At 57.3% G+C, this 24,019-nt stretch overlaps 1 protein-coding gene across 1 annotated transcript in view; it reads left to right on the forward strand.

Annotated features, from left to right (window-relative positions):
• The window catches only part of GABBR2 (gamma-aminobutyric acid type B receptor subunit 2), a 367,202-nt gene that overhangs the window by 275,532 nt on the left and 67,651 nt on the right, over positions 1-24,019 (forward strand). The window contains exons 9-11 of the mRNA XM_058302623.1: positions 6,177-6,257; positions 10,897-11,047; positions 12,913-13,045. Coding sequence (XP_058158606.1) covers positions 6,177-6,257; positions 10,897-11,047; positions 12,913-13,045 — 365 coding nt within the window. The remainder of the gene's footprint in view (positions 1-6,176; positions 6,258-10,896; positions 11,048-12,912; positions 13,046-24,019) is intronic.

Genomic DNA, 24,019 nt, shown 5'->3' on the forward strand with positions numbered 1-24,019 from the left:
CGAGCAGCTGCTCAGACAGAAGGCGTTGTCCAGGGACCGCCTGCGTTCCCGGCGCAGTGCTGAGCACCAGGCAGGCTGCCGGGCCTGAGCCCGCTTCTCTTGTCTTGTCTTGCTACACCCTCCTGGCACATCCGCCAGCCTTCCACTCGCTGCTGTACATCCTTGGGCAAATCGCTCGACCTTTCTGTGCCTCCACGTCCCCATCTGTGAAACGAGAACAATACCCACTTCCTAGGGTTTTGGTGGAAGTCAAAAGAAGTGCCACATGCACCATGCCCAGACATGGCCTGGTGCTTTGTGAGCGCTTCGTAAATGTTCGCTGTCCATGTCTGCTGTGCAGGCAAATGAAGGGGAAAGCCCAGTGGGGCAGCTTGAGATTAGTTATGAATTCGAAAAAGAGAGATTATGTTTGTAAACTGGTCTGTCTCTCTGGGCGGGACACCCTTGGATTGTATTAGATTCAGCTGAGACATCTGATTAAACTGTGTTAAGATTAGGGCTCTGATTCCACCACATCATGAGAGTGTGACTCAGTGTTGAGTCCCAGCCCCGTTGGGCTGATAGGACAGACTCTCACATGGAAGTAGATACACCAAGAGGAGCACAGAGGAAGAGAGATGGCTCAATAGACACAGCAGAGGCCCTGGGAAGAGAGATGAGCCTGATAGCCTACAGCTGACCTTGTGAAGAGAACAGAGCAGCTGAGCCCAGAAGGAAACAAGCCCTGGGGACCGAGATGAGCCATGTGCCAGCCTACAGCTGAAATCAGAAGAAGTTGGATGCATGGACTTTAAAAGGAAGGAGGAAGGCTGAACCCTCACTAACGCTGCCCGCCACCTTGCTTCAACACATGGCCAGTCACTTAGGGGTGAGAAAGTACCTTTTAGGGTACCTTGAGTTGAACCCTTTGGGGCCTTGTAAGCTTCTACCCCCAAATAAATCCCCTTTATAAAAGCTGACCGATTTCTGGTACTTTGCATCAGCACCCTTTGGCTGACTAATATACCCAGTAACCAAAAACAACAATTGTGAAAAGAATTGACAATAACCAGTTATGGAGAGGCTGTGGAGACCCTGGACCGCGTGCATTGCTGATGGGAATGTAAAATGCCATGGCTGCTTTGGAGAACAGTCTGACAGTTCACAATTCCTCTCCTAATTCTCTACCCAAAAGAAAGGAAATATGTCCACTCAAAAACTTGTGCATAAATGTTCATAGTGGCAGTGTTATTCATAATAGCCAAAAAAATGTGCATCGTGGACGAATGGGTAAGCCAAATGCCATCCGTCCACGCAAAGGAGTATTATTCAGCCGTAAAAAGGAATGAAGTTCTGATACACCCGACACCATGGCTGAACCTTGGGGACATTATGCTGAGTGAAATCAGTTGCCAAAATCCACAGATGATATGATTCTGTTTATATGACCTGTCCAGAAGAGGCACGTCTAGAGGAACAGAGAGCAGATGAGTGGTTCCCAGGGGTGGGAAGAGGGCCACAGAACGTGGGGTAGCAGGTGGGCACAGAGTTGCTTTGGAGGGGTGAGATTGTTCTGCAATTTGATCGTACTGAAGGCCGCACCACCTTGTGAACACACTAAAAGCCTTTTAGCTGCACACTTGAAGTGGGTGGATGGCGCGACATCAATCCTATCCCAAGAACGCTGTTTGAAAGGTAGAGGCAGCGAGCACGGGCGGCTGCGGGCAGGCGCTCCCGGGCCCAGCTCCGAGGGCACAGGCACACCCGGGCACAGGGGCCCACTCTGGACAGAGGGAGTTTTGAGGAGGTTCAGGGAAGGAGGCTCGCTCCGCCTGGAGGCGTGGGGAAGGTGGCCGCCCGTTGGAGGGGGAGACCGGGGAGGGAAGGGGATTGCGTCCCTGCCGCAGCCACCTCCACGGGGCGGTGAGTGGGGAGCCCGGCTCAGGCCCCTGGCGGACACGGGCGTGAAAACTCCGTCGCCACCACGTGGTCCTAGGAGGCTGGACAGCCCCTGCAGAGGGGAAGGCTTGTCTGCCAAGGGGGTCACTTGCCCTCCCTGGTGGGGCCAGGCTGAGGCAGAGGTCCCTAAACAACCAGCTCGGCAAGGTCAGAGATTACGAATGTGGTTCTTCAATCATATCTCCAGCCCCCCACCTAGAGCCTGGCACGTACCAGGTGTGCTGAGCGTGCTTGTTGGATGAATGACGTGTTTAAACCGGGGATTTATCCCCAGTGGCCTTTCCACGTCCAGGCTGCCCGAGGTCAGCTTGGTCAAGGATGTGGAAATTGCCTTAACCTTCCACCTGTGGTGCGGCCCTTAAGAGAGAAAAATTATGGTAAAATACCCGGAACCTAAAGCTTGTCACTTGAATCATTTTGAAGTGTACAGCTCAGCGATATTTAGTACTTTGACCGAGTTTTGCAAACATCACCACCCTCTACTTCCAGGCTCGCCTCACTCAGCGTGTTTCCAAGGCCCGTCGCGTGGCAGCCTGTATCCGCTCTTGGTTCCTTTTGACGGGTGAATGCTATGCCATCGGCTAGACCACGCTGTGCTTATCCCCATCTCTTGATGGACACGGTCGTTTCCACTTTTTGGCTGATTGTGACAGTGGCACTGTGATCATCGGTGTGCACAATCTGTTCAGGTCCCCGTTTTCAGTTCTCCAGGGTAGTGGCCTAGGCGTGGAATTGCCAGGTCACACGGTACCGGCGTTTAACTTCCAGAAGAACTGCCAGACTCTTCCACAATGCTGTGCCATTTTATATTCCAGCAGCCACGCGCGAGGGTCCCCATTTCTCTGCCTCCTTGCCGGCACTTGTTATTTCCTTAACTTTTTTTCTGTTTTAGTGATAGCCGCCCTAGGGGGTATGAAGTGGCATCTATAGTGGTTTGATTTGCAGTTCCCTGGCAGCTAATGATGTTGAGCACATTTTCATGTGCTTATTGGTCATTGGTATTTGTTCTATGTCTTTTTGTTGTTTATTGGGTTGCTTTGGGAGGATTCTTTATCATGAAATACCTCGGGCTGGGTCTGGCATGCAGTAGGCACTCAATAAATGCCCCACACAGGTGGTGAAAGTGCAAATTCAGAACAAAGGGCTCCGGGCCAGGGGCGGGAGTGGCTGAGCGGTCGGCCTCCTCGAGGTTCCTCCGTTGTGCGCAGAATGGGGCGAATTACCCCGACTCCAGGGCCCTGCCCTGAGCGTTCGACGCAGTGACGAGATGAAACAGCGCAAGGCCCCAGGTCCCGTCCCCAGGAAGAGAGCGTGCTGATGATGGTCGTGGTGGCAAGCTGAGTGTGCTTTGGGGGCTGTGGGCAGCAGGCCGCGTGAGTCAGGGACGGCCATGTGGCCGGGGCGCCGCGGGATGCCAGCCCACCACTGCCCTGCCATCGCCCTGCATCTCCCCTGCGCTGCCTCTCCGCGCCAAATGAATAAATCAGGGCCCCTCCTCTGAGTGACGGGAGCTGAGCAGGGCCGAATGCTTGAAAGGCCAGAGTGGAAAAGAGAGGGACCCCCAGCCGAGTCTGCTAATGTGACATTTGGGGGCCGGTGACCCAGGCAAGTGACAGCTGCCTGCGCGGCGTGACGCCCCCCCTGCCAGATGGTAGGGGGCCTGGCAGGGAGAAGGAAGTGACTTTTACAGCCCCTGCTTCCCACCCCACAGTCAAAGGACACAGGCAGGAGCGTGGCCTGCAGGAGGTCCCGTCGCCGGGGTATAAGGGACCAGCGGTGTCCCTGCGTGTGTGTAGGCCAATTCCCTGGAACCAGAGCCCCGGGAGGCCGGCCCTCTGGGTGCATGCTCAGGGTCCCCGCTGCTGCCATCTCCCTTAATGACTTCGGGAATCCGCCTGCCCTGCTGGGGCCGCTCTGCCTGGGGGCAGGTAAGCGTACCTCCCTGCAGCTGTGTCGTGCAGCTGGTTCTACCGGTTCCTGGGCAGGGCCGCCCCACATCAGGGCAGAGCATGGGCTGGGGAGAAGATTCCGGGTCAAATCTGGACTCTGCTGTTAATATCACTGGGACCCTGGGCCAAGCTGCAAGGGGCCCGAGCTGCCATTTCCTCATTAAGGCCACCCGTGCTCACACGGCACCTGTGAGACCCAAAGGAGGAAATGCACGGACAAGTCCGTCGCAGCCTTGGCCCCACCCCACACCCTCCCCAGCCTTGTGCACACCTGCCCTGCCCTGGGGCCTCCAACCCGGCTCCCACACCCCCTGCCCAGCACTCTGGCCCCCACCTGCTCCGGGTCTGTGTCTTCTCCTCTGTGAAATGGTCACCGCCTGTGGTCACCAGTACCCATGCCACGTGCTGAAGCCACTGACCCCTGCTCAAGGCTTGCGGTCCAGCCTGAGGCGCGTGGGGCCCCGCTGAGCAGCTCCCTGGGGAAGCCGTCCCCGTCCCTGGCTTCGATGGCGCCCGCTCCCTCCTGCTGACCCCCTTCCCGGTCTCCTTTAAGGGTGTCCCCCACCCACCCCTCAGAGGTCGGTGCACCCAGGACCCTGCCGTTGTCTCTCCTCCCCTTCCCAGCTGGCACACTCCCCCGGGGATCCCCTCCCCACCCCCTCCTCCGACAGCTTTACCTGCCGACGGCCTCGGTTGCTCCCCTGGGCTCACCCGCTGGCTACAGCACGCCCAGCGAGCCCAAGTGCCACGGCACATCTGAGACGGAGCTCGGCATCCTCCACTCCAGATCCGACCCCCTGAGCTCCCCCCCACCCCGAGAACCCTGGAGGATGTAGTTGGCTCCCTGCTCCTCGCCTCTCCCACCCACCTGGCCACATAGATTCTCCGGCTTTCCCTGGGGGTGGGGGTGGGGGCAGCCTTCGGCAAATCTGATCCCCACCCCCTTCCTCTGCCGCCACCCTGGCCCACCTTGTCGCCTTGACGATGTCAGAACCATCAGTTCAACCCACAGGCAGAATAGGGACCAGGACAGAGAGAATTCAGAGGTACCACTCGGGTCTAAAAGTGTCCTGGCAGGAGTCAGAGGGCAGGAGCTGTTTCCGTTTGCCGGAAGCTGTCTGGAGCAACGCACCAACCATGGGCTGGCTTTTATGATGGGGGTTGGTGAGGCTGAAAGCTTACAGCTCCAAGGTGATAAAAATGCCCAAATCAAGTCATCAGGTGAGACTCTCTCCCCAGAGGTCAGCTGCTGGCGATCCTGGGCCCCTGCCATGTGGCAAGACACAGTGGCAGCTCTGCCAGTCCCTGCTTTCTCCTCTGAGTGGCGTTGCTTTCAACATCTGGCTGTAGTGGCTTCCTCTCAGCCTCTGTGTTCCTTGAGTCCAGCTTCTGGGTTCTTCTCTGTCTCTGCCGTGTTTTTCTGTGTCTGTATCTTTTATTCTTCCATTTATAAAGGACTCCAGTGAAAGGATTAAGACCTGCCCTGGGCTATACCCTACCAGAGCAGTCTAATCAGATGTCCCTTAACTGATCAAATCAAAGGCTCACAAGAGGTTCAGTTCAAGAACATAATTTTCTGGGGTCCACAAAAGACTCAAACCAGCATTGGGAGAGCCTGTGCTCAGTGGACACAGGAGAGCCATGTGGCCCCCGAAAGATGCTAATTCCGCCCCTGCATGCATTAATAGGAGTATGGTATACAGAATGAGGAAGGGGCGGACTCCTCTACTTGCAGCTGATGAGGTCTTGCCTAGAGTGTGTTGGCCAGCCCTTGGAGCTGTCCTCTATCAGAGGCATGACGACTATGAGACAGGGAGGAGCCTGGATAAAGTTCGAAGCAGAAATGATATTCTGTGGGAAGTGTGCGCTGGGACTGGGGCCAGGGCAAGGCCCTCTGTCTTCACGTCTCCTGGGTTGTTCTGGGACAGAGAGGGCAGAGATGGTCTGGGCGGTCCAAGAGGGCGGAGCTGGAGAGCAGGGGGCGGTTCCAGGGAGGCGGAGCTTAGCTCAGTGGCCAGGAAGAGGGGGCAGCAGGCAGAGAGGGCCCAGGTACGGGGAGGGGGGCTGCAGCAGAGGACGCGGGCGCGGCTGAGGAGGCTGGAGCAGCACGGTGGTCCGGGCCAGGCCAGGGCTGGGAGTCGTGTGATTCTAACTGAAGTTGCTCCGGGGGGAGGAAAAGACGGCAAGAAGGCAACCGGGGCCTGTGTGGGGAGCAAGGGCTGGACAGACACACCCAGGCACAAACGCGGGACCTCGATCTAACTGGCCGCTGTCTCTTGACCCTCACAGACAGCAGGGAGGTAAAGGTGGGAGAATACAACGCGGTGGCCGACACGCTGGAGATCATCAATGACACCATCAGGTTCCAAGGTAAGGCAGGTGGGCTTCTCGGAGGAGGGGCCCTGCTCAGACACTCCCAAGCCCGGACACTGTCAGGGTTGGGGGCAAGCTCAGAGTCCTTGGCTGCGTGGAGAAGAGGGAACATCCTCTCCCTCCTACACGTACCCTCACTCACTGGGCACGGATCTCCTCCCAAACCTGGGTTCCGGCAGCTAGGATGGGTGAGTGGAGTTTGCCTGGAGTGTTGGTTCTACAAGGCCTCTGGGTTCACACTGTCAGGTGGCCAGGAGTAATTCTTCTTTAAAAGTAGCCCAGCTAAATTTAGCTCTGTCTCCTCCTCTGGATAAGGGTCTGGATGGGTTTGTAACAAGACCTCTCCATCTGCTCCTCTGCCCATGAGGCCATTCCATCTTTCTTCTGCTAGAGAACTCCTCCTCAGCTTCTAAAACCCGAACAAATGCCAGCACCTCTGTGCAGCCTTCCCTGACTGCTCCCCATCCCCACCAGCTGAGCTAACCGCTCCCTTCTCTTTGCTTCCACAGCCTTCCATCTCGGCATTGCCCATGGCCACTGTCACTTTTCATTGACATCACTGGGTGGATGAGTGGATGGATGGGTGTGCGGGTGGATGAGTAGATAAGAGGGTGGAAGGATGGATGGGTAGAAGGATGGATGAAGGATGGATGGGTGGATGGAAGGATGGATGGAAGGGTGGATGGATGGATGGATGATGAATGAATGGGTAAATGGATGGAAGGATGGAGGATGGATGGATGGAGAGATGGATGGGGAGAAGGAAGGATGGGTGGAAGGATGGATGTAAGAGTGGGTCAATGGATAACAGATGGATGGATGGATGATAAATGAATAAATGGGTGGAAGATGGAGGATGGATGGATGGAGAGATGGATGGGGAGAAGGAAGGATGGATGTAAGAGTGGGTTGATGGATAATGGATGGATAGATGGGTGGATGGATGGATGGATGGATAGATGGGTGGGTGGATGGATGGATGAGGAATGAATGGATAAATGGGTGGAAGGATGGAGGATGGATGGATGGAGAGATGAATGGGGAGAAGGAAGGATGGGTGGAAGGATGGATGTAAGAGTGGGTCAATGGATAGATGGATAGATGGGTGGGTGGGTGGATGGATAGATGGATGGCTGGATGGACAGCCCAGGCAGTGGGTGGCAGTTGCGGAAGCGGCCACACCCATGGCACCTAGGTACTGTTACTTTGGTACCAGCAGGGCAGCACATTTTGAGACCAGGTGCCCGTGCACTTTCTTGGCTGGAGTTCCTTTTCCAATCCAGGCCTGAGGCCACCACCAAGGCTCTTCCTTGGCCTTCTGGTTAGATTCAGTCATGTTCCCCATGCCCCCTGCGTCTGTGGGATTCAGCTTTGAGAACATTACAGAGCAACTCCAGGCAGCCTGACGGGGCAGGCGATCTCCATGCTCAGGGGGCCTCCCCAGCTCCTGAGGGGACAGCCACCAAGCATGCCAGCCCACAGTACCTCGTGGAGCCACCAGAATCTCCTGAGGGCAGGCGGGCTAGTCCTGTTACCGCAGCTGTGCGGGTGAGGAAGGGGCGCCCCAGATTTCACAGCACCTGTTCTACGCACGGGGCTCCTGGCCCCCAAGGCAGGCCCGTCTGCTCCCAACCTCGGGGGGTCTGGGCTGACTGAGGAGCTGGGTTTACAATTAAAGGAAATATTGCACAATGAATGCAAGGCACAGGACATAATTGAGAGGAAAAAGACAAATTGGAAATAAACAGGCAGGACGGCTGCTGAGAGCAGTCAGGGCTCGCCAGCGCAGGGCCTCAGCATGGGGTTCGGGCCTCAGCGTGGGGTTCGCTCGGCCCTGCCCTGGGGCCGTGGGCTGTGCCCCCCAGGCCTGGAGAGGCCCGAGGAAGCAGCTGTCCCGCGCACTCCTCTACCCGGGCCTGCCCTCTCCAAAGACCCGCACGGCCTGAGACTGACGTCCTCGTTTCTGAGCCCAGAGCCAGTCAGGACCCCTCGGAGGGGGGTCCCACTCTCCTGCCCACACCCCGGCCTGCAGGCAGCCCTCTGCCCCTCTCAGCGGGACCCCTGCACCAGCCCCCGGCCTCCTCCCCTTGCCAGTCTTAAGCCCCTCCAGAACAGTGCTGAAGATGCCCACCTCTGCCCAGAGCCCCGTGTGGCTCCCCGCTGCTCAGGGCTGGGGGGCCTCCCTCTCTGGGAAGTGGCCCCTCCCCACTGCTCTGGCCTCCCTCCCTCGGTACCTCCCCAGCCAAACTCCTTACAGCTTCCCTGGCTCCCGCAGGGCCCTCCTGGCTCCATCAGCTCCTTCCATAGCCTTTCCCGACTCCCTCGAGCAGAACTGCCTTCTGCTCCCCGCTCTGTGCTCAGACCTCCCCGCGCCCTTTGTGGTCCAACGTGGGCCCCTCGTTGGAGGCAGATTTGCCCAGTGGTCAGTGCACAGACTTTGGAGCTGGGCAGATCTGGGTTCAAATCCTGCCGGCTCTGCTACTTACTAGTGTGAAAACCTTGAGCCAGAAAACCCAGTTGGCTTTTAGAGGATAGTTGCTTCCTTTGTAAAATGGGAATAATCTCCTCTCCCCGTGAGGCCGTGGGGTGGATCCCTGGAGACAGTCTCTGTCAAGTGTTGAGCCCGTGGTAAGCAGTCGATAAACACAATGTCATATTCTGACTTTTTTTTAACGTGGTCGAGCCCTTGAGGGCCGGGAGGGTCTTTGAATGGCTGGTGCGCAGTCCCAGGTTGGCAGGCAGCAGGTGATTAAAGCTGCTGGCGAGGCGGGGAGTGGCGGCTGATGGGTGAATGAGTGGGTGAGAAGCAGGAAGGAAAGCCCGGGGCTGCTGCCCCCGGGAACACACCTGCGGCCTTACCTTTTGGTTGGCTTCTGGCCCGTCTTGGGACAAATGCACGATGCGGAGGCATCATTTGGGGGGAGGGAAAGTGGAGTAAGGAGGAGATCGTCCCAATTTTGTACAGAATGGGCCCCAGACTCCCAGGTGGGGACAGTCATTTAAACTTTGATCCCAGCCTCCACCCCTTTCTCAGTGTCCTGGTCTGTTAGTTTCCTGGGGCTGCGTAACAAACGTCCCCCAGTGCTGGAGGCCAGAAGTCCAAAACCCAGGTGTGGGCAGGGCTGCGCTGCCCCTGCAACCTGCAGGGGGGATCCTTCCTGCCTCTTCAGCGCCTGCTGGGGCCCGGCCAGCCTTGCCGTTCCATGGCCCGTAGGCGTATCACTCCAGCACCTGCCTCCATTGTCCCTTGGCCTTCTTCTCCGGTGTCAGTCTGCCCCTCTTCTTAAAAGGACACCAGTCCTATCGGATTAGGGCAGCCTACCTCGTCTTCACAAATCACACCTTCAAAGGCCCTTGTTTCCACAGTCATGGGACTGGGGCTTAGGACAGGAATGTGTCTTTTTGGGGGGACACAGTCCAACCCACATCACCAGGTGAGCAGGAAGGGCCACCCAGCACTGCCCCTGTATTTGGGAGTCAAATGCACCCTGACCCAGCCTGATGCAGCCCGGGGGAGCACGTGCGTGTGTATGGGTGCCAGTGCAAAGAGTGGGAGAAGAAGGTTCCAGAATGTGGAGCTTGTGTCTGTCGTAGCCCTGACTGCCCGCCCTTGAAGCTGCTCTTCCCGTAGACGTTACTTTGCGTGGAAATGCTGAAGGCTTTGTGTTAACCGCGCCAGCAGGTTTCTGGCTGCTTCGAACCTGACAGCTTCCCTAGACATCTTAGAGGGTTCAAACTCTTTTTTCCCACTGAGTGTTTCTAAACACGCTTGAACTAGCTGCGAGAGTTTCTCAAACACAGATGTTCAGAGGGTGCTCCATCCCTGCTGCCACACCTGCCCACGTCCTGCTAGTCTCCTGGGAACGGAGGCGTGGCTGAGGCCGCCGCCCCGGTGGGAGGCGATCGAGACCCTGCTTGGGCTCCCCCGGGCTCCCAGGCTCGGCCACTCCCGGTCACCTGGCTGATGGCACGCGTGCCAGGTGACGGGGACCACCCTAAAGTTCCCACAATTCCACGTCAGACACTGATCTGCAACATCAGCCCCAAAGGGGAGGGGGCAATCTGCAAGAGGTGGGGGAGTCCCTGGGCCCCTCGCCCACCCTGGCTGCACCGGGTATCCGCCACCCTCCAGCAAGATGAGGCGGCTGCGCGGCCCCCCCGGGACGCCCCCAGGCTTCCGCTGCCCTGGAACAGGGCGCAGGGGCCCCTCTGCCGTCCGGAGGCTTCAGATCCCCCAGCTGTGGGCCAGCCCTGGGGGGGTGTTCCTGTGTTGGGGCAGGGGCCTGGAGCCACAGCCCAGCTCTGGGCACCCAGGGGCGCCCAGTGGTGCCCGTTCTCGGCCCTGCCCCTTCCCAGCCGCTGTCCCCTTTGGGGAGAAATGGCGAGGGGTCTCCAGCCACGGAGTTCCCGCCTCCTGGTGGCTTTAAACGCGTCATCAACCCCTTTTTGACTCTGCTCGGAGAAAGACCTAAGTCCTGGCGAAGGCTCCCGCTGGGCGGGCTGGCCGGCGGCCCATTGGGCTCACCCAGTGGGTGCGCCTTGCCCCGGGTGCGCACAGGGGCCCGTCAGGACCCCCCAAAAAGGCGCTCTTGGGGCACGGCCCGGGCTGCGCTGACGTCTCTCCCTCGCCTCCTAGGATCCGAACCCCCCAAGGACAAGACCATCGTCCTGGAGCAGCTGCGGAAGATCTCGCTGCCGCTCTACAGCGTCCTGTCCGCCCTCACCGTCCTCGGCATGGTCATGGCCGGCGCCTTCCTCTTCTTCAATGTCAAGAACCGCAACCAGAAGTGAGCCCCACCGCGGCCTCCGCGCCGGCCCCCCGGGGGCTGCAGCGGCTGGGGCTCCGCGGGCGGCAGGGAGGCCCCAGCCTGTCGCTCAGCCCCCGGCGTGACTTCAGGTGGCACGCACGTGCCGTCGCATGCGCTCGGGGCAGGGCGGCCGTTGCACGGCTCCAGTGGGGACGGCCGCCCTGGTCTGTGAAGGGCCCCCGGGGCGCTCGCGCTCGGGCTGGCCCAGGCAGGGCTCCGCTGTGCGGAGGAGGAAACTGCGCCTCCGCGAACCTGAGCGGCTCGCCCGGAGGCGTCCCGCGATAGCCGGCAGGGGCCCACTCGGAGCTGCCAACCCCGGCATCCCTGGCGTTCCACCATTTACACCACGTTTCTTGATCTATCACTTGGATACTTTGCTCTTTTTTTATTAGAAAAATTGCCAGATTACAGAAAAAAATCTGCAGAAAATACAGAGTTCCACATACCCATCCCACTCGGGACATTTTGTGTTGGTATGATACCTTTATTACAATTGATAAGAGAGTATTATTAAAATTGTGTAATAACTCTAGCCCATAGTTTACATGAGGGTTCAGTGTTTGAGGGCAATAGTTGGTTGGGGGTTTTAATTTTTATTTTAGTAACACATATACCACCTAACATTTCCTCTTTTAACTATAGTCATACAATTCGGTCGGGTTAACTACATTTACCACGTTGTGTTACCATCACCACCATCCATGGCCAAAACGTTTTCATCATCCTGGATAGAAACTTTGAACCGCTCAAGCACTAACTCCCCACCCCCCCACCCCCATCCCAGCCCTTGCTACCCTGTCTTCTGGTTTCGGAGTCTCTGAATTTGCTTATTCTAATTTTTTCATACCACGGAGGTCATACAGTATTTGTCCTTTTCTGTCTGGCTTATTTCTTTCCTCGGAGTTCATCCGTGTGGGTGTGTGTCCCAGAACTTCATTTTCACAGCTGAGTGATCTCCAGCAGTGTGTGTGCACCACGTTTTGTTTAGCCATTCAGCTGTTGACGGACACGTGGGTTGCTTGCATCTTTTGGCAATTATCAGTAATGCTCCAATGAGCACTGGCTTGCAAATATCTGCTCAAGCCCCTGCTTTCAATTGCTTGGGGTATATGCCTAGCAGTGGGGTTACCGGGTCATATGAATGCATCGCATTTTTAAAACAGGGGAGGATGACTAGAACTGCAGAATGCAAAAGAAGATGTTAAGGGAATAATCAACCATAATTATGATATGCAAAAAGCACCTGGACGCAGAGGTGCCTGGAAACCTGAGCAGTTCTGAGCCAGTGGCACTGGGGAAGCCCCTGAGGGGAGGCCCTGCAGCTGAGGCTTTAGCCCAGCCCTGGCCCACTGGGCAACCAGGAGCCACAGCAGGCTCCTGAAGGAAGGGAGAGAGGAGCAGGTAGAGTTTGGGAGCATAAAATGTGCCCCACTTGCAGCCTGATGAAAGTGGGGTGGGGAGGGAGACACCTGTGATGCCTGTCACACAGAGCACAAACCTGTGTTAACCTTAAGCTTTTGTTTAAATGACAACTGTCACGGTTGAAGAAGCTGATACTATATATATAAGCTGGTGCTAGAGAGGTGACAGGAGAACTTGGCAAAGAATGCAAGAAAATTATTCTCTAGAAGTATGTCTGTCTGGGGGCATTTGACAAAGGAGCACACGGCCCCCTTGGGTGGCCCAGCCCTGCAGAGGCGCGTGGTGGAGCGTGCCAGGGTGCCCATTTTTCTCTCTCCCCTCCAGCCTTGCAACACCATGCACCTTGTGGCCATTTGGAACTCCTCGTTAAACGAATCCCGGAAGCAGCAGCCTGTTAACGCGTCGTCTCTTTCTCTCGCCAGGCTCATCAAGATGTCTAGCCCCTACATGAACAACCTCATCATCCTTGGAGGAATGCTCTCCTATGCATCTATATTTCTCTTTGGCCTGGATGGATCCTTCGTCTCAGAAAAGACTTTTGAAACACTTTGCACGGTAAGTAATCCTGCCTTTTCTGGTGCTGTGTGGTACAGGGTTCTCTGGGTGCCTGTGATGGTGGGAAACCCAGGGATGAGCCCAGAACTTCACGGAAATTCCCATGAGCAGGCAGAGAGCCACCCATTTGCAGCTCTTGCCCCTCAGCAGGGAAGCATGGGGTTCCTTCCTCCTTCCTTCAGACTAGAGTGGACTTACACGTTGCCTGTCACATTAGGGTGATGGATTTTCCAGGCTGCTGCAAGAAGAGGGCCACTGAGAAATGACCAGATAGCATAGAAGAGGGAGGAAGAAAAATCAGCCAGAGACGCCTAAGCGCCGGGGTTTTTAAGGCACAAATTCTCCCTTGTCCTGCAGTAACCATGGCAGAATAAATAAGAGAGGCTTAGGTGGGTGGCTTTGAGCCTTGCTGAGAAGGTTGTTATCATTATTTTCTGTTTAAACAGTGATTCTTAATAGTTTTTTTTCATTATTAACCCCTCCCCAAGGATTAGATATTTTTTCCTAATCATCCCCCATATGGAATTTTAATATCATAGATATATTATAGATCTATTAGTACAGTGTACATTATCTATAGTTTATACATAAAAGAGTAATATTCTTCATCTTGCAAGAGCCAGTTTTTGCCCTCTTGGAGGCTCTATGGCCCCCGTTGAGCATGCATGTGTTTAAGAAAGCTTAAAGCAGTGTAATTTATTTATTGTCTTTTAGGGAGATTATTTTGAAAATTAATTAGCATTTTTTAAGTTTTGATGCCTAAAGGAATATTCTTTAGACTTTTTAATAAAGGAGATTATGCATGAGCAATAAGAACTGTGTGGAATTAACTCTCCGGTGAAAGCCTTGTAGACTGGGATTTATTTCTGGAGTTGGACTTTTTGAGCTCTCAAAACCGGGCTAGCCGTTGGGTCTCTCTGTTGTCCCACATGCAGTAATTCACCCAGTTCCCTGCCTGGAGGACCAAAGAACTCCCAGAGCAACTCCTTTGATGATGCGGTTCCTTTTAGGGTGTCGAGCACGATGGAGTTGCTTTGTGGCAGTGCGGTCTCCGACAGATTGTATTTGCCGCTCTCGTTTCCGTGTGGTCCGCTCCTGGGGGGTGATGGGTTGAAAAGTTGGCAGCAAGAGATGGACAAACGGATGGCCTGTAAACAGAGCCGTGGCCACCACCCACACCTTGGACTTCCCAGACTGCGTCTGTTCCCCGTGCTCTGGGACAGAAGTAGAGGAGGGGGGGCTCTGGGGGCTCATCTTGGACGTGACAGTGCTCCCCCGAGTCCCACAGGGGATTGGATTGGACTGTCACGCCAGGGTGACCAGCAAGCTGTGCTTACACATGTGCTTCCTGTCCTGAAGGTTCTGGCGGAGAAGAGCACAGTCGAGTCCCCGCCACTGGGGTACCAAGACTCCTCTCCTGGGGTGGCCCTGAGGGCAGTCCCACCCCAAGAGCCCCTGAGCTCCCTTTGTCCACTCTTCCTACTTAGAGGTTTTGCTTCTGAGCTCAGCGCTGCACCCTCTCGCTTCATTCTGCTCTTCTGGACATTATGGAGGTGAACGCATGAGAGGCTAGTCCCCACCTGCCGGGTGTCAGGGCGCCTGGAGTCAGCTCGGAGGAGGCTGAGCTGCTCCAAAGTCCTTGTGTGTGCAGTTTAGCAGAATCTGTTCCCTAAAGATGGACAAGGACCGCCGCGTGTGAAAGCTGTGCCAGGATGACCACAGCATGTGCTAGTTTTAGGGAGGTGTGAAGCCCCATCTAGGTCCCCTACATTTCTGCATCGCCGTGGTTTGTGCCTCTGATGTGCTCTGGTTTCATGGGCACCGTGTTTTGCTGTGGTCAGCAGTCCTGGGCAGTGGTGAGGCCTGAGTTAGGTCTGCTTGGCTGCTGACAGCAGTGTAGCAGAACAGGGCTGGCTTTTGCAATGAGGGGTTATTGCCGTGCAGGCTTACAGTTCTGGGGCTGAGAAGAACATCCAAATCAAGCCCCCCTCTTCCTCCGAGCTTCCCTGCCTGCAGCTTCCTGCTCCTGGGGCTCGCTCTCTCTTTGTCTGAATTTCATTCTCTTTCTAAGGACCCCAGTAAGAGGATTACGACTCACCCTGGGCCATGCCTTACATAACTAACCTAATCAAAAGGCCCTTAGCTGAAGTGACCTCATCAAGGGGTCTCGCCTACATGAAGGTCACACCCCCCAGAATGGACTCGCTTTAAGAACATGGGTCTCTGGGGTACATATAGTCTCAAACCACCAGAGTCCCCCAAAGAAGTTAAGGGAGAAGGAGAAAGGAGATTTCCCTCTTCCCTGTCTGCCTCAAAGTGCCTGAACCCTCTTAAGTTTGAGGGGACTGTGATGATGACGGTGAAAATGGTTCCAGGGGCTGGATTGGTGGCTTCTAGTTTATACAGTGCTCTGACCTCTCAGTGGCACAGTATCAGGAAGGGGAGCCCTGAGAGGTGGGTGCCTGCCTCAGTCTCCCACCCATGGCCCAGGTCCCTCCTGGGGACCTCTCTGCCCGTCTCCCCATCAGTTTCTGTCTGCCACCTGGGAATGCATCAACCCACCCATGTCTGAGACTTCTGGAAGTTAAGGGAGTAAATAGCAGAGATGCAGGGCCCCACCTGCCTGATGTTGGGGTGCCCAGAGTCAATTCTGAAAAAAACCGAGCTGCTCCAAAGTCCTTGTGGCTACATGAGGCTTAGTGGTGTCTGTTCCCTAAAGAGCAACTAAGATGGTGATTGCAGTGTGTGGAAGTGAAGTCCACTGAGCCCCCACGTTTCTGCATCAGCAAGGCACAGAGAGACTCAAGGCAGCCGCTGAGAGCTGCCCACATCTCAGAAATCCTCTTCCACCCAGAAAGAAGCCTCTGACATCCTGACGTGTTTGCAAGCCCAAGGCTGCTGAAACACAGGTGCTTTGAGTTTGACCTGAATTCTACAATCCCTGGGTGACGCAGGCTAGGAGGCACAGAAAGGGACATCCCCACACCGGGCTCTTTCCTTTAATGAAGCCTGACATTCTATTCTGGGAGTCACGCTCATTTGTCCTGGGAAGCCTGGGAAGGCGGTATGAATAAATCATAAAGCACTTTACAAATCTGCATCTGCTCCAAACACAAGGGCTCAGGAAGCCTTTAGGGCCCGGTTCCCACCACCACGGAGAATTCATTTATTTGCAGCCAGGGCTGTTTCAGACGCTGTGCAAAGAGGAGCCCACGTCCACGGCTGTGGGGGGAGGCGGACATTAACTCCTCTGGACTGAATTGGGTCAGCGCTGATGTGGACATGGGTTGGGATGGGGGTCACTGGTTTAACACTGCCCAGCATCGCCAGGAGAGGACCTGCGTGCTCTGGAGTTCAGAACCTGAATACCAGTCCCGTGGTACCGTTCGTGCTCTCCCCCACCTGCTCTCCGGGTGTTCAGCTTGTGCCTCCCTCGTTGCCTTGGCTTCGGTTCTCTCAGGCCTAGAAGATTGCGCTCACTCAGCGCTAAGCGAGGGGAGGGGCAGGCCTGCTGGCGCGGTGAGCCCAGATCTTGAAAGGACACCCCACTTCCCACCCCGGCACCGGTGCTGGCTGGCAGCTCCTGACTCTGGCTACTGACTCGGCCTGTGGCAGTATCTCTTCCCCGCGGCCCGCCCTGAGTTCTGCAGCAACGTTTCAGGACAGGCCACAGGATCACCCAGCAGTCAGCTTCGGCACGGTGCCATGTAACCAGTTTGGTCTTGTATTAGTCACCCAAAGGGGTGCTGAAGCGAAACACCAGAGATGGGTGGGTTTTTATAAAGGGTATTTATTTGGGGTAGGAGCTTACAGACACCAGGCCATAAAGCATAAGTTACTTCCCTATTTTCACATGTTAGAGCAAGATGCCTGCCAACGTCTGCGAGGGTTCAGGCTTCCTGGGTTCCTCTCTTCCAGAGCTTGCTTTTTTCCAGGCTCAGGGTTCCTCTCTTCCTGGGGCTCCAGCTTAAGGCTTCAGCATCAAACTCCAGCATCAAAACTCCAACATCAGAAACCCTCAACTCTGTCCTTTGCCATGCCTCTTATCTTGTGCCCTACTGGCACAAGATGTTTACACAGTGATCTAATCAAGTAAACCTATGAATCCAATATAATCTAATATGCCCAGGGGAAAAGATCAGTTTACAAATATAATCCAATATCTCTTTTTGGAATTCGTCAGTAATATCAAACTGCTACAGGTCTGTTCCTCCAGTGATAAGCCAGGGGCCTGTGGCAGCCCTGCGAGAGCGTGCCTTCTGGGGGCTGTGCCTTTGCCGGGAGAGCAGGGAGGTGGGTACAAGCATGAGGCACACGCACACACATTCGCAGTCACTCATCCTCACGCCCATGCTCACACTCTCATACCCTCGCTCACACACTCACACGTTCCCACTCACACATTCACACACACTCGTACTCTGTACTCTCATATACCCTCACACACGTTCACTCGCACACAACTCTTATGCTCACACTCATACTCACTCTCATATTCACACACTCACACATATGCCATACTCCCACATACACTTATGCATTCACACTTGTATACTCTCATACACAGACTCACACACACATGTTCATACACTCACACATATTCCCTACTTGTTCTCACACATACTCTTACACACTCACTTATACACACTCCTGTACAAACTCACACTCTCACACACATTCATACACGCACATCTACTCACACACTCGCACAGCGCTACCACGAGGAAAGCAGCTCCACCGGGTTCCCATCGCCCACTCCTCTGACCCCTTCCAGAACCTTCCAGCCCTCGGTGCTGCTTTCAGCAAGTCTCGCCAACGGCTCCAGCTACAACGTGCTGTTTCCCTGGACACTGTGTGGGTAGTGGGATCTCCATAGCAACGTGGCCGCCGGGCGCACAGAGCTGCCTGTGAGGACAGCGCTGGGTGCCAGCCCAAGCCCCTGGGCTGCAGGGGGTGGGGGGGCCCTTGCCTCTCCCGGGCCGACCTGGCTGGGGAGCCCCTGCCCCTGTCAGCTGGCGCTGGAGCAGGGCAGGCGAGTGTGGAGGAGGAGGAGGTGGGAGGTAAGGGGGTTCTGGGAGAAGTCCCCAGTCAACCAACCCAGAGGGGAAGGGGGGTGCAGTTCATTAATTCTCCAAGGGCAGGGCCTGGGCCTTCGTGGAATTCCGTCCTCCCAGGTGTGACTAAGCAGGTAGCTGTCGGCCAGGTACAGCCTTTCCTTCAAATCCCCACAACCACCTGGCAAAGCAAGGTCCCCTGTACCCACTCCACAGGAGGGAAAACCAAGACCGGATGGTGTCCCCTGTTGGTGGGTGGTGGGACTGAGGGTAAGACCAGCTCTGGTGGTCTGCAGAGATGCCCGAGAGGCTTCCTCCACCTTTCATGGATTGTTTTTGTTTTTAAGGAAGTATCTTGATCCAGTGTTTAAGCCAGGAGAAGCAACTCAACAAAAACTAAAATCTCAGGAATCTCGCAGCCATTTATTCCAACCAACGTTTTTGCCCATTCATATTCTTGTTATTGGGAGATAAAACACCAGCCATAAAATTCACCCTTTAAAGCGTCAGCTCGGCGGCTTGTGTTACGTGAGCGCTCTCCTCTTGTTTGCATCCCCCGTGTGTGTCACAGTGCCGGGCATCTAAGCGAGCCCGTGCTCCCAGCCCGACCACCCTGCCTCCTCGCTGTGTGGCTTTGAGTTACTCAACCTCTCTGAGCCTCAGTTTGCTCCTCAGGAAGATAGGGACACTGGGCTGATGGCCTAGTGCCTGCCACATAGTGAGACTCGGTGGACGACCGAATGCAGGCACCTGGACGTGGCTGAGAGAGATGTTTTCTTTTTCCTTTTTAAAGATTTATTTATTTTATTTCTCTCCCCTTTCCCCCGCCCCCACCCCCACCCTGGTTGTCTGCTCTCTGTGTCCATTCGCTGTGTGTTCTTCTGTGACCGCTTCCATCCTTACCAGCAGCACTGGGAATCTGCGTTTCTTTTTGTTACATCATCTTGCTGTGTCAGCTCTCCGTGTGTGCGGCGCCATTCCTGGGCAGGCTGCACTTTCTTTCACGCTGGGTGGCTCTCCTTACGGGGCGCACTCCTCGCATGTGGGGCTCCCCTACGCGGGGGACACCCCGGCATGGCAGGGCACTCCTTGCGCTCATCAGCACTGTGCATGGCCAGCTCCACACGGGTCAAGGAGGCCCGGGGTTTGAACCGCAGACCTCCCATGGGGTAGGCGGGCGATGCTGATGTCCAGAGCGGACTCGGGGTGGGGGGCTGGAGAGCCCGGGGTGGCCGATGTGGAGGTGTAGACGAGGCGACCCCAGCTCGTGTGGGCTCGCTTTGCCGGTGCTGGGCTGGGGTGTGGACCTCCGCCCCCCGGAGTGCTGGACAGGGTCTCGGGCAGGCTGCGAGGGGGAGAGGATGAGGAGGGGTCCCTGAGGACGCTACACGACAGAGTCCCCAGTCTTTGGGACCTAGCCTAAGAGCCGGGAGAAGCCGATTCGGTGCAGGGTTCTGATGGTGGCTCAGAGGGGCTCAGCCTTTCCCCCCAGCCACCTCCACGACTGACGATCCGACACCTTTATTCTTTTTATTAAAATAAAATCATCTCCAAGTGCACATAGCTTAGCGCTCACTGCATTTTCACAAAGCTGAACTCAACTGTAAAGGCAGCGGCCGCTCAAGAAACAGAAGTGATCACATCCCCGGAGCCGCCCCCTTCCGCTTCCACTCACCCCCTCCGTGCCCCCGGGGGGAGCCCCAGCCCTGAGCTTGAGGCGCGTGGACCTTATTGCACGATGCGCAGGACGCTGGGCGGCTCGTGAAAACGCAGTTCTGGTCCGGCAGGGCTGGGCAGGGCCCGCTGCTGCGCTGCCAACACGCCCCGAGGGCTGCCAACCCGTGGGCCGGGGCAAGCTGGAGGAGCGTCTCGGTGACCCGTGCCCGCTGCGTCGTTCTTGCCTGTCCCCCAGAGACTGGCCACCTAAGAGAGTTGGGAGCCCCCACAGCCTTGGCCCCTGCGGAGCAGCTCCGGGAGGAAAGGGGCTCCCGGGCCGGGCGGTGGGAGGGCTGGCATGTGGCCCCTGCCCGTCCCTGGGGCAGCAGGACAGTCCCGTCCCACAGCAGGGATGGCTGTAGGTCTGAAGCTCACAGGAGGTGGGTGAGCTGGGGTGGGGTCCCCGGCTCGAAGAGCACCGTAGCGCATGGCACCCTTTTCCAGCCCGCTCTGAGATGCTGGGATTTTCTAACTGTAACTCAAACAGCAGAGGCTACAAGGACCAGCCCCCTGGACACCCAGCAAAGTCAAGTCCAGCCGGCCGGCAGCGCCGCGGGGAGCTGATGCTGCGGTCCCAGGCGGGCTCTCCGCCCTCTGGACCGGTGGCTCTTGGCTCTGAGGCCCCTTCTCTTGGATGCGGCCCTCGCACTCAAAGGAGGATTGCTGCCTGGCCTGGAAGTCAGCCGCTGTAGGTGCTCATCCCACCTGGGAAACACCTTCGCGCGACATCCAGGCGGGTGTCGGGCCAAGCCCCTGGCCGCCACCCCCCAGCCCCACGGCATGTGGGATTGGCCACAACTCTCGGGGGCTCCTCTACAGGCAGCTGAGGGAGAGCCGGATGAGACAAGCGGTGTGGGGGCTCTGGTTTCCGCCTGGGCCCCCGTGCACGCGGGGCCGGCCGTGGTAACGTGCGCTGTGATTCCAGAAGCTGGGCCAGGAGACCCCCACGGGGCCTGAGGATGGCTGAGGGAGGTGGCCACGGGGCCTGGCACTGATGGGGCCACTTTGGGGTCCCAGGCAGCCGCGGCCCCCGCCCCTCTCCTCTGCCTGCCCACCCAGGGCTGGCTCTTTTGTCTGAAGCACCCATATTCTTTCAGTCTGTTAAGCTCCTCAGAATCCTTAGAGACCCAGGTCAATTGCCACCTCCTCCAGGAAGTCCTCTCTGATGCCCATGGCAGGATTACTCCCGAGGCTCTTGGTGAAGCACCTCCTGCAGCCTCTGGGGGCTCCCCAGACTCTCCATGGGAGGCCTTCCTCTCCCACCCACCCTCATGTGGCCCGGGCCCTGGTGGCACCCAGTTCTCACGCATTCCTTGATGGCATACCCCATTCTGGAAGTGTAGACAGAAGACGCAATTAGACAAATAGCCCTAAATAGGATGGTGCACGCCCTGTTCGAGGCAGGCCTAGGGCAGGCAGTGAGGACCAGGCACAGGGGACAAACTGGAGAAGGCTGGAAGCAGGGGACCCCCCAGCGTGAGCTCCAGGGAGATCTGGAAGTCCCCCAAAGAGGCCTTGTGCTTCCCACAGGGGTCCCAGCCCCCGTCCCACCACCCGTCATCTCATCTTCTGTCCACAGAGCTACATGGGGGTACACGGCAGCCCCCCACACCACGGCTGCCACTGCGCACATCAAGGACCCCAAACCCACACCAAGGGGGCCGCCCAGAAGGATCTCCCAGCCTCTGGTCCCCCAGGCACCTGGGGGGGCTGGGGGGAGAGGCCTCTCCCCTGGCTCTACGTCGTCACCCAAGCCAAGAGCACCAGGTGCAGTTGCGCGCTTTGTGCACCGCACAAGGGTGTGGGCGTCGGGGGCAGGCGTGAGCTGAACCCCGGCCGCGGCTCTGCGCTCCACGTCGACCTCTTAGATGCAGGCAGCGACTGCAGGCGTAAGGAGTGGGGGGCTTTCGAGAAGGACCCAGGGGGCCTGCCTTTTACAGATTGCACCAAGGCTCCGAAGAGGCCCCCCTGGCGCAAGCCTGGGTCTCAAAGCACCCCTGCTGGTGCTCAGGGTCTCCGGTCGCCCCCGAATTGTTCCCCCAGGAGGCTTTGCCTTACCCCAGGTGGGAATTTTCTGTGTGGCTCTTTATTTAAAGGACACTGAGCAGAGGCTGCCCTCCAAGGGGTCCTTGCTCCCTGTACACCCCACATCCCCCCCACGCACCACCTCCCAGGAAGACGGGGCAGGTCCCGGGGACCCCAGGCGGAAGCCAGGCCCCCACCTCGCACCTGCCCGTGGCCTGGGGCTGCTTCCCTCCCCTCCTCTTCACTATTTTTTTTTTCTATCCCCTCCCCCTCCTCCCTCCTCCAGTTGTCTGCTCTCTCCATTCACTGTGTGTTCTTCTGTGTCTGCTTGTATTCTTGTCAGTGGCACCGGGAATCTGTGTCTCTCTTCATTGCGTCATCTTGCTGCATCAGCTCTCTGTGTGTGCGACACCTCTCCTGGGCAGGCTGTGCTTTTCTCGCGTGGGGCAGCTCTCCTTGAGGGGCGCACTCCTTGCACCTGGGGCTCCCCTACGCACATGGGGATACACCTGCGTGGCAGGGCACTCCTTGCACATATCAGCACTGCGCATGGGCCAGCTCCACACGGACCAGGAGGCCCTGGGCTTGAACCCTGGACCTCCCATGTGGTAGGCGGACGCTCTTTCTGTTGAGCCAAATCCGCTTCCTGGGGCGAGCACGCGGAACGAAGCGGAAGGGCCTTTTCAGCACCTCCTTGGCCAGCCGGGAAGCAGCTTGCTCCCCCGATGCCCAGGCAGCCGCTCAGGGCCCCCGCCGCCCCCCGCATCCTGGCCTGGGGCCCGCCACCTCTGCAGCGACGAGGAGAGCACAGCGCCCTCCAGGTCTCAGAACAGCCCTGCGAGGCGGGGCCGGTGTCCACGTTCCCGCCAGGGCCCCTGAGCGCAGTGACAGCGCTTCCCCTGCCCGGCGCGCCTGCGGAAAATCCGCTGAACAGCGGCCGAGCAGCGTTGCTGGGGGCGTGGATGTCCTTTCCATGTGGACGTTTGCTGTGACTTTTATTTTCCTCTTTCGTAACTCAGACTGAGATGGACACGGCCTGCCTCGAGCTCCTCTCCCCCCCAAGGTGGTTTGCAGAGGGGTTGAGTCCTTCGTGGCTGAGGAGAGAAAAGATGACGTCAGAAGAGTAAATATGTTTAAGGCTTTGGGAGAAAAAGTGAAGCTGTCTCGCCTTGACGAATCACTATGGACTTGCCTGACGTTGGAAAGCAGAATCACTACAGCACCCAGGGCCGTCTAGTCATTATTCCACATCGTGGAGCCACACAGGAGGGTCCTCGGGAGGTCATCAGATGAAACCTCCTGACAGATGGTCCTCCAGGCTCTGCTGGATTAGGTGGGGTGACGGGCAGCTCACTACCTCCCAGGCAGCCTGTTTCATTTGGGCAGAAGGGACCTCTTTTGCCCTCAAATGCGCCCGCTCCCTCTGTGGTCGTCCTGTCACGGGCTGGCCCAGGCTCGACTTGAACAGAGCCCGTGACCCCTGAGCTGGCTCTCCCTACCTGGTCACCCGCTGTGTCCTGCGCTCTGGAGATTTAAAGGTGGGGCCCTGCTCCCAAGGAGCGCCATCAAGGAGAGGCAGGCGGTTCATCTGATGAACGTCAGCCAGGCGGGGCCAGCACAGCAGAGCCGCAGGCCAGGGCAGGCGTGGAAAGGAGGATCTAGGAGGACTTCTCAGAGGAGGTGGCCCCGAGTGTGGGTTTTGGAGGACAAAGAAGAATTAGTAAGGGAGACAGAGCTAGGAGTGGCATCCCGGGCAGAGAAGTTGCTGGTCCTTCATCGTGGGAGCCAGCGTGGCATGGGGCACATCTAAGCATGGGGTATCATTTGGGCACAGGTGCCAGGCAAGAGTGGCAGGAGAAGTGTGGGGAGGTGGGGGCCACCCTGCCGAGATCTTGGGGGTTATCCTGAGCAGCAGAGGGTCTAGGCCGGGGGGGCTGGCGCAGCTCCTCCCTGGAGAAGGGTCTCTGGCCGTGGCGGGTGAGCTGGAGGCGTCCGCCGTGACCCACGATGGCGAGAAGGAGCACGTGGCCAAAGCCAGGCTCTGGCCGAGCGTGGGCCGTGGTGGCTCCGCGCCTGGGACGTCGCGTGTCTTGCTCTTCTGGCCCTGGCAGAGAGCGGAGCCCCTGCCCGTGGTTCACGAAGGGACCGCCTGCCCAGGTGGGGGGGTTAAGGTGGCAAC

This window comes from Dasypus novemcinctus, chromosome 8 (genome assembly GCF_030445035.2).
Source record: "Dasypus novemcinctus isolate mDasNov1 chromosome 8, mDasNov1.1.hap2, whole genome shotgun sequence".
NCBI lineage: Eukaryota > Metazoa > Chordata > Mammalia > Cingulata > Dasypodidae > Dasypus > Dasypus novemcinctus.